Source organism: Dromiciops gliroides, chromosome 1, assembly GCF_019393635.1.
Source record: "Dromiciops gliroides isolate mDroGli1 chromosome 1, mDroGli1.pri, whole genome shotgun sequence".
NCBI lineage: Eukaryota > Metazoa > Chordata > Mammalia > Microbiotheria > Microbiotheriidae > Dromiciops > Dromiciops gliroides.
In genome coordinates, this window is record NC_057861.1 from 65,649,200 (window position 1) to 65,666,031 (window position 16,832).

General features: G+C 43.8%; 1 protein-coding gene across 1 annotated transcript; it reads left to right on the plus strand.

Annotated features, from left to right (window-relative positions):
- Positions 1-6,149: 6,149 nt before the first annotated feature.
- On the plus strand, positions 6,150-9,658 carry FEM1A (fem-1 homolog A). The gene has a single exon (XM_043975415.1). It carries the CDS (start codon positions 6,678-6,680, stop codon positions 8,673-8,675), a length of 1,998 nt encoding a protein of 665 aa, XP_043831350.1. The 5' UTR covers positions 6,150-6,677; the 3' UTR covers positions 8,676-9,658.
- The last annotated feature ends 7,174 nt before the right edge of the window (positions 9,659-16,832 follow it).

Below are 16,832 nucleotides of genomic sequence, written 5' to 3' on the forward strand. Positions count from 1 at the left end.
AACTAGAAAAATGGTGGATAGAAGGCTGGACTTAGAGTAAGGAAGACATAGGTTCAAATCCCACCTCAGATACTTAATTGCTGTGTGACCCTGAACATGCCACTTATACTCTCTGTGCCTCAGTTTCCTCAGCTGCAAAATGAGGGTGTTTTATTTGATGGCCTCTAAGGAGCCTTCCAGCTTTAAATCTATAATTCTATGATCCAATGCTAACACCTTTTTGGGTTTAGGAGTTTGGTAACATTTCTTTCTGGGAAACAGGTGAAATAGAAGAAATAAAGATCATTAGCCCATTTTAAAAAGACTTAGCTAAAAGAAACCCTTACAATCATTACCCTCCCTTTTCTAATACAGACTGGGATTAAGGAGATCTGAGTTCTAGTTCTGACTTTGCCACCAACTTGAGCTTAACTGGGCCCAGTGTGAACCCAGATCCTCATGACCCAAGGCCTGGTATTCTATCCACCACTCCCACTTAGCTGCCCAATTCACATTTTTCTGTTGTTCAGTCATTTCAGTCATGTTCAACTCTTAGTGACCCTGTTTTAGCAACTGCTATATTTGTTCGTTTACATCAAAAAACTTTCCTCACAACAACCCCATAAAGTTTACAACTGTCTCTCAACATGAACAAATAAGAGAAACAATTATTAAATAATTAATTGTTAATACTGGGGAAGCACAGGATTTAACCCTTTCTGAAACCTTATTCTCTACTAGGCCAGGCCAATCTATTCTCCATTCAGCTGCCAAAGTGGTTTTCCTAAAGCAAGGTCAACATAACTGACCATATCAGTAACAAAAACAAAACAAAAAAATCGTATGATTATCTCAATAGATGCAGAAAAAGCTTTTGACAAAATATAACACCCATTCCTATTAAAAATTCTAAAAAACATAGGAAGAAATGGAGCTTTTTTTTTTTTTGCAGGGCAATGAGGGTTAAGTGACTTGCCCAGGGTCACACAGCTAGTAAGTGTCAAGTGTCTGAGGCCAGATTTGAACTCAGGTACTCCTGAATCCAGGGCCGGTGCTTTATCACTGCACCATTTAGCTGCCCCCCGAAATGGAGCTTTTCTTAAAAGAAATAGTATCTGTCTAAAACCAAGAGCAAGTATTATCTGTAATAGAGATAGACTAGAAGCCTTCCCAATAAGATCAGGGGTGAAGCAAGGGTGTCCACTTATCATCATTATTATTCAATATTGTACTAGAAACACTAACTATAGCAATAAGACAAGAAAAAGAAATTGAAGGAGTAAGTAGAGGCAATGAGAAAACAAAACTATCACTTTCTGAATATTACATTATTATTTACTTAGAGAATCTGAAAGGGTCAACTAAAAAACTAGTTGAAACAACACCTTTAGTAAAATTGTAGGATACAAAATAAACTCACATAAAGTTATCAGCACATCTGTATGTTACCAATAAAACCGATGAGGAAGAGATAGAGAAATTCCATTTAAAATAACTACAGACAGTATAAAATATTTGAGAGTCTATCTGCCAAGACACACAGGAAGTATCTGAACACAATTATAAAACACTTCACACAAATAAAGACAGATCTAAATAAAGAAAGAAATATTAATTGCTCATAAGTAGGCCAAAATAATGTAACAGAAAAGATAACACTACTTAATTTACTTATTCCGTACCATACTAATCAAATCACCAAAGAAATACTTTACAGAGCTAGAAAGAAAAATAATAAAATTCATCTAGAGGACCAAAAGATCAAGAATACCAAGGGAATCAATTAAAAAATGCAAAGGAAAGGGGCCTAGCAGTACCAGATCTCAAACTATACTACAGAATGGTAATAATAAAAAAAAATTGATAGTAGATAAGAAATAGAGTGGTTGATCCGTGGATTAGATTAGGTATACCACATACCAAAGCAAGTGAGCACAGTAACCTAATGTTTAATAAACCCAAAGATGCAAGCTTTTAGGGCAAAAACTCACTTTTTCTCAAAAACTGCTGGTAAAACTGGAAAGAAGTCTGGAAGAAACTGGGCACAGATAAACATCTCACGGTCTAATACCAAATATAGTATATAATAGCAAAATACACTCAAAATAAGTGTATGATTTAGATATAATAGGTGATATCATAAACACATTATGGGGGCATGGAAGAAATTACCTGTCAGATTTATAGATAATTGAAGAATCCACAACCAAACAAAAGGTAGAGGGGTTCATAGGAGACAAAATGGATAATTTTTATTACATGAAATTTTAAAGTTTTTTGCACAAACAAAACCAATCCAGCCAAAATTAAAAGGAAAGCAGGAAACTGGAGGAAAATTTTGTAGCAAGTTTCTCTGATAAGGTCTCATTTCTCAAATAGGTAGAGAACTTAGCCAAATTTATAGAAATAATAACCATTCTCCAAGCAATAAATGGTCAAAGGATATGAACAGGCAGTTTTCAGAGGAAGAAGTTAAAGTTATCAAGTCATATAAAAATTCTCTAAATCACTAATTAGAGGAATACAAATTAAAACAAATTTGAGGTACTCACCTCACACGCATCAGATTGAGTAAAATAACAGAAAAGGAAAATGACAAATGCTAGAGAGAATGTGGAAAAACAGATACACTAATGTGCTGTTGGTGGAGCTATGAAGCAGTCCAACAATTCTGGAGAATAATTTTGAACTGTGTCCTAAGGACTATAAAACTGTGCATACCCTTTGACCCAGCAATACTGCTACTAAGCCTATTCCCCAAGAAGATAAAAGAAAAAGGAAAGGAACCATATGAACAAAAATATATATAGCAACTCTTTTTGTGGGGTAAAAGAATTGGTAACTGAAGGGATGCACATCAATTGGGGAATGACTGAATAAGTTATGGTATAGGAATGTAATGGAATACTATTGTTCTGTAAGAAATGATGAAGGGGATGTTTCCAAAACACTTATGAAGATGAGGCAGATAAGTGGCACAGTGGATAGAGCACCGGTCCTGGAGTCAGGAGGACCTGAGTTCAAATCTGACCTCAGACACTTGATACTTACTAGCTGTGAGCTGTGTGACCCTGGACAAGTCACTTAACCCCAATTGCCTCACTAAAAAAAAAAAAAGACTTATATGAACTGATGCAAAGTAAGAAAAACCAGAAGAACAATGTATAGCAACATACAGCAACATTATAAGTAATTGTATAAGACTTAGTAACTGATCAACACAATGATCTACCAGACTGTCAAAGGACTCATGATGAAAAATGTTATATACCTCCAGGTAGAGAACTGAGGGACTCAGAATTCAGATTAACACATTTTTTTCTTTAATTTTTCTTTTATACAGAACATGGCTAATGTAGAAATATTTTGTATGACTTTATATGTATGAGAGGTTATCATATTTCTTACTATCTCAATGGCTGGGGTAGGGGGTAGAAGGAGGTAGAGAATTTGTACCTAAAAAAATAAAATAGTAATACATATATTGTGAGGCTTTTATTATTTATTTTTGTTCTGGTTTTATGCGGGGCTATGGGGGGTTAAGTAACTTGCCCAGGGTCACACAGCTAGTAAGTGTCAAGTGTCTGAGGCTGGATTTGAACTCAGGTCTTCCTGAATCCAGGGCTGGTGCTCTATCCACTGTGCCACCTAGCTGCCCCTGTTTTTACTATTTATAAAAGGCATGTCTCTGAGTCACTTGATGATCCAGCTACTGCTATTTTATAGGTTTCAGAGTATGGCTGAAATAATGAAAGCTTCAAACTCAGATTCCGTCTCCAGCTTGTTTCTGAATTTAGATTTTAATGAAACACATGCAGAAAATCCATTCTCACAAGCACATAATGTGGGGAAAAGGCATCATGTACTTCCCAGATTTATCAGATTACTCACTTCTAGGAAGTGAATTCAGGCAAAAGAAAAGGTTTCAAAAGGCCAGAAAAAAAGTCCTCCTCTCTCTCCACCCCCTCCCCCCCACCCAATCAGGCACAAATGAATCACTGAGAATATATCCACTGAGCCAAAAATAGCTGCCATTTATGTCACCTTAAGGCTTGCAAAGCATTATTACAGACATTATCTCATCTGAGCTTTAAAATAGCCCTATATGCTAGGACTTCAGATATTATAACCCTATTTTACACATGAGGAAACTGAGGCATAGAGAAATGACATAACTTTCTCATGATCAACCAGCCAGTGACCCTCCAAGTCTAGCCCTCTCCATGATATTAATTTACCATACAGGGTGGGTAGCATAAATGTCAGCTATTTTTGGCTCAGTGGATTTATATTCTCAGTGATTCATTTGTGCCTGCTTGGGAAGGGGGGAGGGGGGAACAGCAAAAACTTGGTTTTTTGAGAAGAAAAAAAGATCATCAAATGACTCAAGTCAATATTCCTCCTATAGACAATAAAAGTCTTACACATGTATGTATTTCTATTTTAATTTTCAGTTACAAATTTTTTCCCTTTACCCACTGAGATGGTAAGAAATGTGATATTCTCAGTGATTCATTGGTGCCTCATAGGCCTTTTGGAACTTTTTCTTTTGCCCAGATTCACTTCCTGGAAGTGAGTAATCTGATAAATCTGGGAAGTACATGATGCCTTTACCTATATCATGTGTTTTGAACACCCAACAGGATTTAAGCAATGATCCTAGGAGTGACAGAGAACCACTGAAAGTAATCCAGGGGTTCTTTGCCTTTTTTGTGTCATGGACACCTTTGGCAGTCTGGTGACACCTATGGACCCATTCTCAGAATATTTTTTAAATGCCTGATTGCAAAGGTAATAAAATATATTGAGAGTTATCAAAACTTGAAATCAAGTTCACAAACTGAAAGTCAACGACCCCGGAGCTGGTCCTATCCCCTTTATATAAAGGAGAAGCTGAGACCTAGAGAGGACAAATGACTAGTTTAAAGTTTCAATAAGTCATTGGGGTTAAGATCCAGTTCTTCTGACCCTGTACTGTGGCATATACTGAGTGCAATGGACTGATCTGATACCAGGGGTCCCAGGGCTTTGGGGAAGTAGTGGCAAACGTAGAAAATGGGCTGGATTTGTAGCCCTAAGCTCATAAACCTAGAGCTAGAAAAAAAATTGATGTTAAAATTTGTTTTTACGTATATTTTGGAAAATAAAATTCTGTTAAAAAAAAAAGATCCTGGGAGACCATCAACTCCAACCCCCTCATTTTATAACTGAAGAACCTAAGACTTGCCAAGGGTCACACAGCTAGTCCAGTCTGAGGAAGGATTAGAACTCAGATCTTCCTCACTCCAAGTACCCTGCTCTTTTCACTGAACCATTTAACCAGTTGCACACCAACTGGTGGTTAGTCACACTAGCAGCCTACGTGTGACCTTGGCAAGTCACCTGCAGACTGTGGGCATTTCACTAGCTCTTTCCAATACCTGTCATGCTCCCCTTTCCTCATCTCCACTTCCTGGTCTCCTTCAAGTCCTAGCTAAAATCCCATCTTCCAAAAGAAACCTTTCCCACTCCTCAATGCTAGTGCCTTCCCTTTGAGATTACATAGTTATTGGCTTGCTTTCTCCCCCATCAGACTGTGAGCTCCTTGAGGACAGGGGCTCACTTGCTGACTTCTCCTCTCCGGACCCTTCATCTGTAAAATGAGTTGGACTAGACGACTTATAAAGACGAGGGCACAGACACAGGCTCACAGGCAAGGGCACGAATAGACACAGACACAAACACACACACAAAGCCTCACTCCCTTGCCTTCTCCCACCTCCCTTTCCCCCCCCTCCCCCACCTCAGGCACAGTTTAGGAGGGTTGGGACAATTGCGTCCATGACTACATGGTCCCGCTTGCGACACAGACGAAATAAAGCAGGAGTGAGTAGGCCAGGGTCTTCTGTAGCGCAGAGGATAACCATCTCCCCAGGGCTCCACAGCTGCCCTGGGCGCTGCCCAGCGCCCCCTACCAAAGAGGGTTTTACAGACCACTGGCAGAAGGAACTGACAACAAAATCCCGCCTCAATCTGCCCAACCCGGAAGGTGGGCTACCATCTAAGCTTCTGATTGGCTCCTTGCCACAATCTTGCTCCCAAAGGTTGCCGGGAAATGAAGTTCTCTGGTGGCTGAAGGAGGTTGAAGGCGGTGCAACAGGGCTAAACGAATGAGAGCGATTATCTACTTGCTATTGGCCAACGAGCTGTGACGTTTGAAAGAGCCTAGCCTATCCAAAGACTCCTCACTTTTCTCTAACAGCTTTAGAGAGGGGAGTGGAAAGGGAGAGCTGCTTTGCATGCTGGGAAGCATAGTTCGGCCAAAATCACCAACCCTAGCCACGCAGCCGTCACAGGCTCGGTCGGTAAGAACTACAGTTCCCACGCAGCCCCTGTCTCGCGCGCGCGGTTCATTCGAGCAGTCCCACGCTTCTTCCTCCTAGTACTTCCGGGATTCTTGGCCTGTGCGGCGGCCATTTCTTACCCAGAACTTCGTTTCCCAGAGGTCCTTGCGTGCGGCAAGCCCCCTAGGCTCCTCCCCACCACCGGGCGCCATTTTGTCCTGCCTGCAACAGGCCTAAGATGGCGGCGGGAGAGAGGGTGAAGGTTGCTGGGCTCTAGTCCTCTCCCTGCCGATCTCGGCTCTGCTCGACTCTACTCGGCTTGGCTCGGCCTCGCCCCGGCCCCACACGGCCGATGGGAGGCGAGCAGCACGCGCCATGGATCTGCGCACTGCAGTGTACAACGCGGCTCGCGATGGCAAGCTGCAGCTACTGCAGAAGTTGCTGAGCGGCCGCAGCCGTGAGGAGTTGGACGAGCTGACTGGCGAGCCGGCGGCTGGGGCAGCCGGGGGTCCAGCCGCCGGGGGCACACCGCTGCTCATCGCCGCCCGCTACGGCCATCTGGATGTGGTGGAATACCTGGTGGACCGCTGCGGCGCCAGTGTGGAGGCAGGCGGCTCGGTGCATTTCGACGGGGAGACGATCGAGGGCGCGCCGCCGCTGTGGGCTGCCTCCGCCGCCGGGCATCTGGGCGTGGTGCAGAGCCTGCTGCGGCGCGGCGCCTCCGTGAACCGCACCACCCGCACCAACTCCACACCGCTGCGGGCAGCCTGCTTTGACGGGCACCTGGATGTGGTGCGCTACCTGGTGGGCGAGCACCAGGCCGACCTGGAGGTGGCCAACCGGCACGGACACACCTGCCTCATGATCTCTTGCTACAAGGGCCACCGCGAGATCGCGCGCTACCTGCTGGAGCAGGGCGCGCAGGTAAACCGGCGCAGCGCCAAGGGCAACACGGCTCTGCACGACTGCGCCGAGTCCGGAAGCCTGGAGATCCTGCAGCTGTTGCTGGGTTGTAAGGCGCGCATGGAGCGGGACGGCTATGGCATGACCCCGCTGCTGGCCGCCAGCGTCACGGGCCACACCAACATCGTGGAGTACCTCATCCAGGAGCAGCCCACCCCAGAGATCCAAGTCCAGCCAAAGCTGCCACTGCCCAAGGAGGAAGCCGCCGGCCCCAGCACCAGCCGGGGGGCGGAGGAGGCCCAGTCACCGGAGCCTTATGAGAGCTGCTGCCCCACCAGCCGAGAAGCCGCAGTGGAGGCCTTGGAGTTGCTGGGGGCCACGTTCGTAGACAAAAAGAGGGACCTACTGGGCGCCCTCAAGTACTGGAGGAGGGCCATGGAGCTGCGGCACCAGGGTGGGGAGTATCTGCCCAAGCCAGAGCCTCAGCAGCTAGTCCTGGCTTATGATTATTCCAGAGAAGTGAATACAGCAGAAGAACTAGAAGCCCTTATTACCGACCCTGACGAAATGAGGATGCAGGCATTGTTGATCCGGGAGCGCATCCTGGGACCTTCCCATCCTGACACTTCCTACTACATTCGCTATAGAGGGGCAGTGTACGCAGACTCGGGCAACTTTGAAAGGTGCATCCACTTGTGGAAGTACGCCCTAGACATGCAACAGAGCAACCTAGAACCTCTGAGCCCCATGACAGCTAGCAGCTTCCTTTCTTTTGCAGAACTCTTCTCCTATGTGCTGCAGGACCGAACCACCAAGGGTAGCCTGGGGACCCAGATTGGCTTCGCTGACCTCATGGGTGTGCTCAGTAAAGGAGTGCGAGAAGTAGAGAGGGCACTGCAGCACCCCAAAGACCCTGGTGACTCATCACAGTTCACCAAAGCCCTAGCTATCATTCTCCACCTAATATATCTTTTGGAAAAAGTAGAGTGTACCCCAGAACAAGAGCACCTCAAACGTCAGACTGTCTACAGGCTTCTCAAATGCAGTCCCCGGGGCAAGAATGGTTTTACCCCTTTGCATATGGCTGTGGACAAGGACACAACCGCTGTGGGCCGCTACCCAGTGGGCAAGTTCCCTTCCCTGCACGTGGTGAATGTGTTATTAGAATGTGGGGCTGACCCAGACAGCAGGGACTTTGACAACAACACCCCATTGCACATAGCTGCCCAAAACAACTGTCCCCTGATCATGAGTGCCCTGATGGAGGCTGGTGCCCACATGGATGCAACTAATGCCTTCAAGAAAACCGCCTACGAGCTGCTGGATGAAAAGCTGCTCAGCAAGAGTACCATGCAGCCCTTCAACTACATTACCCTCCAGTGCCTTGCAGCCCGTGCCCTAGACAAGCACAAGGTCCCGTACAAGGGCTTCATCCCTGAAGAACTGGAGGCTTTCATTGAACTGCACTGAATGGGGGGAGGGGGGTGCCCTCACCATCCCTCCTTGCTTAGTCAACCTCAGCAGAGAGGGAGGTACCAGGGCTTTGTAGCACCTTACATTTCCCACCTTCCTAGATGGTGTGGGATGGCTTCTGGTAAAATATGCCTCAGGGGTGGGGTCTAGAGCTTCCATATTCCCCATTAACTTCTCCTTTGAGTGAGAAATCCAGAGTTAGTACACCATAAAGGCCTTCAGGGAAGTGCACCAGGAGAGCTACCTTCCCTCAATCAATTCATTTATTGTTAGAAGGGAGAAAGATGTGCAAGTTCTTTTATGAGTTCTGTCTTTTCCTGTCCTCCCTTGTGCTAGGAGGTTTTTGTTGACCTTACCCTAGGGGCAGAGGGGTGGAAGCCATTGCCTTCCTAACCTCCTAGAACATGAAATAGAAGCAGAAGGTGGTATACTCCCCTCTTTCCCCTTGGATGCCCGATGAGCTCAGCTGTCAGGGCTCTTGAGTAGCCATCTCCTGACTGATGGGTCACAGCGGCGCAGTTTTGCAATTCAAGAAGCAAGGCGATTTCTTTCTTCCAGTTTGTCCCCAACTACTCTGTGTTGTCCTAGTTACCATGGAGTGGGAATCAGCTGGATCCCAGTAGAACTGGCCACCACTTAACACAGCTTTCAGTTGGTTTGGTTTTTATTTTTCAAGTGGCCAGGTTGCAAGTGTTGTGCAGAAGTCCTAAGATTTTGCTGCCTGTTTGTGAAGCTGGATTTCTGTGGTTTCCCCCCACCCCCACTGATAAATCCATTTAGTTTAAAGCAGTATTTGTTTTGCTTTCCCTAGAATGGGCAATGCAGGCCAAAATGGTATGTAAAGACTTGTGTGTGCTTTACATTTAAGATGGAAGTCTGTGGCTTCACTCCGTCAAGCTCTATAGACAGTTCCATTTTTAAAACCTCATTCTAACCTTTGCACATGGGCCTCCCAATTTCTCCACTCTCAGTAGGAAAGCCCCTAACTTTTTTGCTTAGAAACCATGAAGCGGCACTATGTTAGAGGAGCTGTGCTTAGCACCAGTTCTCCAATACAGGAATAGCCACCAAAGCTTTGTTTCCGTGTTAAAGCCAGAGAACGTTTCCTAACCCATTGTCACAGTCTCCATGCCCATTTTGTCATTTCACTGATAGACTCCATGATTTGGAGGCTGCAGTTGCTTTTAAAGCCATCTTCCAAGCTGATTCCACCAGCAAGGACCCACATAAGGCAATAGTTTAAAGAAAATGCAACTAGAATGCGGGGATTAGGCCATCAGTGACAGGCTTTAAACTTGAGTTTTCAGAAAGCTGTATTTCCCATAGCCCAGGGTTGAGCAGGTGGTCTTGGAGAACATGCCATCACAGGGGGTTTTTTTCTGAGGAGAGATGACTGAGTACAGAGGCTTTGGCCTGGCCAGATAGAAAGTCCAGGAGAAAAGGATAGCCGTCCTTCATTTTTGGAGAAAGGTCAGGTTCAGGAGAGTGAAGTTTTGACACTAATCCGCTGTACTGCATATGCTAAAAGCCACCACTAGATTAGAGTTTGCAGGCCACCAAAGACCGGGTTGCTGATAATCTGATGCCGTGCCCCTTTAAGGACACCAGGTCTGTCATTTAGTTTTGCAGTGTTAAACGATAAAATGATTTATTTATAAGACAGCTTAACTTCTATCAAGGTGGAAAATGCAGTTTATGTTCTCACTGGAATGCAGAATAAACTAAAAAAAAAAATAAGCTTGTCTAATGTGTGAGCCTAAGCTCCTATATTTAAGTAATTAAAAAGAAAAGGCACTAGACTGACTTGCCTGGGTATTCCTTGGGGATTGCTGGTTTGTCTGGCAAAGGGGCTGATGGGGTGGGGGAGGGGGGTGTATAGGGGAGGGGGCTTCTGGCCTTGGATTCCAGGACTAAGACACCTTCCCCACCACCCCTAGACTCTGTGGTGGTACATACCATAATAAATAACGACAGACGGTCTGCTTATGAAAAGAGTTTTGTCCCTTTGGACTTTCTCTGTAATCCATTGGCTAATGGAATCTTAAGGCTTCAAAGAACTTCAGAAAGTTATCAAACAACCTCCAGCTTTTGGGTAAAATTGTCCTGCAAATTAGCACAGGCCCCAGCTTTTAAACCAAGGGCTGAGGCAAGGCAGGAAGGTTAGCTCCAATCAAAAACATCTTAGGGAAGTGTCTTGTTGGGCAGTTGGTAGTGCTCCTGGAAGGCTGGGGATAATATCTTTGGACCACTGGATTTAACCTACTGGATCTGCAGTACTCCGGGGTTGACTTCTTTCCTAAAAGAAAAGGCAGCTGGCAAGTATCTAGATCTCAGGGGAAGGAGCTTCCTTTTTTGATGAACTCTAAAGTGAAGCCTACCTAATGACTATTCCAGGAGCACCGTCTTCCTGGAAAGTATGCATCCTGGGGGAGAAAGTAATCCCTTTCCCCACTTCTTGCCTTTTCACCAGCTTAAGTTGCAGCCTTAAATCTGTTGATTTATCCTAATTTTGAACAGATTGATGGAGTAGAATTGTTATAAATTAGCAATTCCATAAGTTTGGTTTAATTCTGAAAATCAGATTCTAGCCTCTCTATAGTCACTAATGCCCACAATTCTTCTCACTATGATAGAGGCCATAAGATGGTGAGGATACGTAGCCAGATGCCCAGATATTAAGATGGGGTTCTTCTGTAGCTTCCTAGTTCCATACATCGCACACGATGAGTGTAACTGAGGCAGCACAGTTACTGTGTGCATCCCATCCTGTTATCTTTGACTACCAAAAAAAAAAATTCTCTTATTAAGATCTCTTAAGGGGCAGCTAGGTGGCGCAGTGGATAAAACACCAGTCCTGGATTCAGGATGACCTGAGTTCAAATTCAGCCTCAGACACTTGACACTAGCTATGTGATCCTGGGCAAGTCACTTAACCCTCATTACCCCACCAAAAAATGTTTTTTTTTTTCTCCAAACAAAACATTTTTCAGAAGGGAAAAAAAGACCTAATTAACCTAGAAAGCTATGCTTCACCAACCTAGCTGTTGAAACTGCTTCTCCTTTGCATGTCTTCCCAACCCCTCAAAATCCAGTTTGACTTGAGAAAAGGGTCAAAACTGGACAGATTTCTTTTTCCCCCGCTTCCAAGTGCTGTCTCATTGAATTCATGGCATGGATTATCTCAGGGACCCAAGCACTGGCAAAAAAGGACCCTTGAGATTTTGAAGCTCAAGCCTTGAAGGGCTTCACTTGTGTTGTTTTCCTCACCTGTATAATGGGGATGATGGGATGATGCTGTCCTACCTCACAGGGATGTTGTGTGGCATTCATGATTGTAAAGTGCTTTTGACTTAAAAAAATAACAAACCAAAACCCTATTTGATACTTTTATTTTTCAAGAAATAAGCTTCAAAACATTGTGTGTATATTTTTAAAAGTGTGCATTAAAGAATTATGGGGGGCAGCTAGGTGGTGCAATAGATAAAGCACTGGTCCTGGATTCAGGAGGACCTGAGTTCAAATTTAGCCTCAGACACTTGACACTAGCTGTGTGACCCTGGGCAAGTCACTTAATCCTCATTGCCCTGCAAAAAAAAAAAAAAAGATTTATGGAATATACCATATGACCCTACAATGGCCAAGCCTGAAAAGGGGAATTCTTTATGTAAATTTAAGGTCCCAGAGTAACAGCAGCATGACTCAATGGATGTACCTTTATGTTCAGTCCAAAAAGCATGAAATAGAAACAGAGGCCCATCCATATTGTAAAAGTGCTCTGTGAGCTGTTAGAAAGCAAGTCACATCTAAAAGATGTGTCTTACATCTCTTGCTAGAACATGAAGTACTTACAACAGCCTAGAGACAGCGACATGAGAAGAACAGAACTAGGAAACATTGAAAAACAGTCCCTGAAAAACTTTAGTTAAGGGCATATAAAATTGACCTGAAACCAATCTTGAGATATATGAAACTAGGAAGGAAGCTTTGTATTTTGTTCGTTGGTACACGGGCGCGCGTGTGTATGTGTGTGTGTGTGTGTGTGAGTATACACACATGTACTTGTCTGTGGTCTTTGGACTATAAGGAATAATCCAGTTCAGCAACACAAGGACATCCTTTGTCTCCTTCAATTTTAAGTTTAAGAAACAATACAAGGCAGAGGTTTGGTTTTTTTTTACAGTTGGGAAAAGATATGTCCACAAGAAGCTGAGATAAAAAGAATGAAAGGGAGGCCCAGGCCAAGGTCTTTGGGAAATGGATGGAGGGATCCTCACCTTTACTTGGAAGGCTAAGAATGGTGAGAGCTTCAGAGAAGGTTTGAAACTTGAGACTGAGCCTAAAGGAAGATGGAAACTCTGGGACACATATATAAGAATGTATTACAGAAATGAGGTATTATTTGTACCAATAAATGGATTATAGAGCAGTTCAGCTAGGATAACAAATGCGGTTTGACTCCAGCTGTCTGGGTTTAACTTGGGTTTGCTGATCTTTAGACAAATTGATAGGGGTGAAGAAAGGGGGAGGGAGCCCCCCTCAGATTTCCCCTACCCCACAACCACCATCTTTTCACATTTTGTTTACATATAATGCTAGTAGTTAAGCAGAAATGTTGGGGATGGTCAATTGAGCTCAAAGGCTTATTGAGCACCATGCTCGATTTAGGTTGAGGTATATAGAGACTGTAATTGGCAGAGCATCGGACTTTGAGCCAGATGACCTAAATGTGATTTGGGGCAAGTCAGGTCTTTCCTCTAAGCCTCTGTTTCTTCATCTGTAAAATGGGGCAATGTTGCTTGCACTGCATGCCTTTGCATGTTTATATAAAGAACATGCTTTGTAAACCATAAAGTAGAAAACCAACATGAGTTACTCCAAAAACAAGACATGGCCTCTCCTCCCAAGGAGCTTACAGTCTTGTATGATGATGGGAATAAGACAAGACAAGTGAGTACATAGAAAGTGGAACAGTCACAATGAGATCTCAAGAGAAGGATGAGCCCATCTGGCTACATAGATTAGGGATGATTCTAGATTGAGGAGGCAGCATTGGAATGAGCACTTGAAGAATAGGTGAGGTTTTTGTGTAGTGAGTGGTCATGTGAAGCAAGGCAGCCCAGGCATTGGGTCTGATGTAAGCATGTGGTGAGAAAGGCATATCTGGAGAAGAGATCTATAACATGAGATAAGAGAGAGGGAGTCACTAGATAACAGGGTCTCAAATGCTAAGATGAGGGGTTGGGGCAGACAGTCCTACACTTTTTGCTTTTCAAAGTAGTCCTTTTTTCTTCAATCTTATTGCCCATCCTCACCCCAATTCTTCTGTCCTTTTATCTCCCTCCTGGGTGGTGAGTCCTCCAGGACAAATCTCCTTACCCCAGTGATAAGGCCTTCTTTTCAGTGTTGTGTCTCCCCAAGTAAGCTACTATAGGATGTACAGGACAATGTGCATGTGTGCTCGTATGTATTTGCTTATTCTTCTAACCATATTTTATGACTTTGGACTTTGTGATAGGGCTAGGGTTGGGGGTCAGAGCCACACAGCTGATGCTTGCTTCTTTGTCACCTTCTTATTCTAGGGTTCCCCAACACCTTCTTGCTCTGGACTATGACCCCTAGGTACAGGGCCCCTCCTCAGTCTGCACTGGATCTTTAAATTAAAACGAAATAGTGGGCAGCTAGGTGGTGCACTGGATAAATCACCGGCCCTGGATTCAGAAGGAACTGAGTTCAAATCCAGCCTCAGACATTTGACACTTATATATGTATGACCTTGGGAAAGTCACTTAACAAAAACAAAAAAAACCCGAATAGTGAGAGAGAACTACCTTTTCCTGTTCCCTGCACAAGATCAAGCACCTTTTTGCCAAGTCTGGGACCTCTTGTTCTGGTGCACTGCCTTAGACAGGACCACATTCAGTCCTTGTGCTATAAATCTCATCCCCAGTATCCACAGATTTTTTTGGTCTGTCTCCATAGGCTAACCTAGGCTGGAAAAATTACTTACTGTGACTTTTCTTGGATTTCTCCATTAGAACTCAGTCTGAGGGGCAGCTAGGTGGCACTGTGGATAAAGCACTGGCCCTGGATTCAGGAGGACCTGAGTTCAAATCCGGCCTCAGACACTTGACACTCACTAGCTGTGTGACCCTGGGCAAGTCACTTAACCCTCATTGCCCCACCAAAAAAAAAAAAAAAAAGAACTCAGTCTGGTACATTTTCTAGATCTTTTTGGAATAGTTGTGGGCAAAGGAGAATCTGGCTGTTCCTCCATTATCTTGGCTGATCCCTCTGTCCACAGAGTTCAGGATGCCATTGCAAACAGAGAACATGATCTGTATCCTTCAGGGATATCTGTCTGCACCCTCTACTAGGGAGAGCTTTTGTTGGAGGCCTAGCACTGCTACATTACATGGACTCAGATAAACACAAGAAGGCGGCATCTTTGGAAGCCCCAGGAGAAAGGATGTTCCCACATGGTGACTATCCTTACCTTAGAATCATAGAATTAACAGAGTTAAAAGATGTATAGAACATTTATATTAGATTCAGAATCCTAAAGCTAAAAGGCATGTAATACTATGTATTAAACTAGAGCGTCAGCACTGTTAAAGGCCCGTAGAGCATAGAATATGATACAAAAGACACCAGCTGGGGGGAACTTTAGAATACAGAATGTTAGAACTTAAAGGGTCCTTAGAATATAAAATCTCAGAGTTAGAAAGGTAACAGAATGTCAGAGCTTAAAATACAGAATGTCAGATTTGATAGGGTTCTTGGAATGCAGAATGTCAGATTTGGGAGAGACTTTGGAACCTAGAATGTCAGATTTAGGAGGGTGCTTGGCACACAGAACTCCAGGTTTTGGAGGGTCATTGGAACACAGAATGCCAGGTTTGGGAGGGCCCTGGGATATCAAATCTAATTCAACCCCCTTATCTGACAAAAGTAAATCCACAGAGAGAAAGTGACTTACCCAGCAAGTTAGTGGTACTCAGAACTGGAACTCAGACTTTCTGACTCCAGTACTGTCTCCAACAATGAACAGGCATATGTCATTTAACATTTAAGAGACCTGTAATTGCATGCTAATGGTAATTTTGGAGACAAAGTCAATTTACTACACATGTCCCCCAAGGTGGCCTGAGTTGGCCATTCCTAGAGAAGTGTATTTACCATTCTGGAGATAGGGTACCAAGTACTAAAGGGAAGCAGTTGTGAGTTCACATTTCCCCAAGCCAGCAAAAAACCAGGCCTGGGAGATAGGCTTGTGGGTAGAATAAAGGTCCATTTTTCTGTCTTTTTTTTTTTTGTCACAAACAGCAGTTGTTTTTTTGGTTCAACAAAGTTTAGTAAGTGATTACAATATGCCTGGCCTTGGACTACATGCTATCCTTGCCAGTTGGAAGCTCTTAGTCTTGGAGAGACAAAACATACAGCAGTGAGAAGTACAAGACAATCTATGACCAGCAGGTTATGAGGGTTATTATCATCCAGGGGCTAAGCCATTATAATAAAATACCTAAATTAATTCACAGACTTAGTGCCATCCCAGACAAAATATCAACTACCTTTTTATACAAGTATACAAAATAATAGCCGAGTTCAATGAGAAAAACGAGATCTAGGGATCTCATGACAAATAATGACCATGAAAGAAGGAATCTTTCTTAGATGCCAAGAAGGATGCTATCCTAGGTGCCAAAATATGAGGAGGCAAATTGCAGTTCCTTCCCTCTGGGCACTTACTGTCTTTTTATTCTGAGTCATTTAATCATTTTATTAATAATGCCAGCACATTTATTAATAAAAGAATGATCATTCAGCCATCTCTCTTAGATCAAAGACAATCATGGTGGACTCATAGTTTATATACCCTTCAAAGAGTAGGTGTGGGAATCAACCCTGATTGGTTAACCATTAATGAGAGAATGGATATTACAATGAGGGGCTGAGAGTGACTTCACTCACCCTTGGAGAGAGACTATCTTTATCCCCAGATTTGAGCAATTTAAAGAAAAGGGTCTGTCTCTACCCAAGCTTGATTGAATGGAATTCACCCTAGACTAGAGATTCCTTGTTAAGTTTAGGTGAGGTTGGATAGAGGAGAAAGTTAACTCCACCTTCATAGAGTGAGGTCTTGAAAATAGAAAA

Excerpts from the sequence above, each read along its gene's own strand:
- FEM1A (XM_043975415.1), top strand. The coding sequence starts at position 6,678 with ATGGATCTGCGCACTGCAGTGTACAACGCGGCTCGCGATGGCAAGCTG.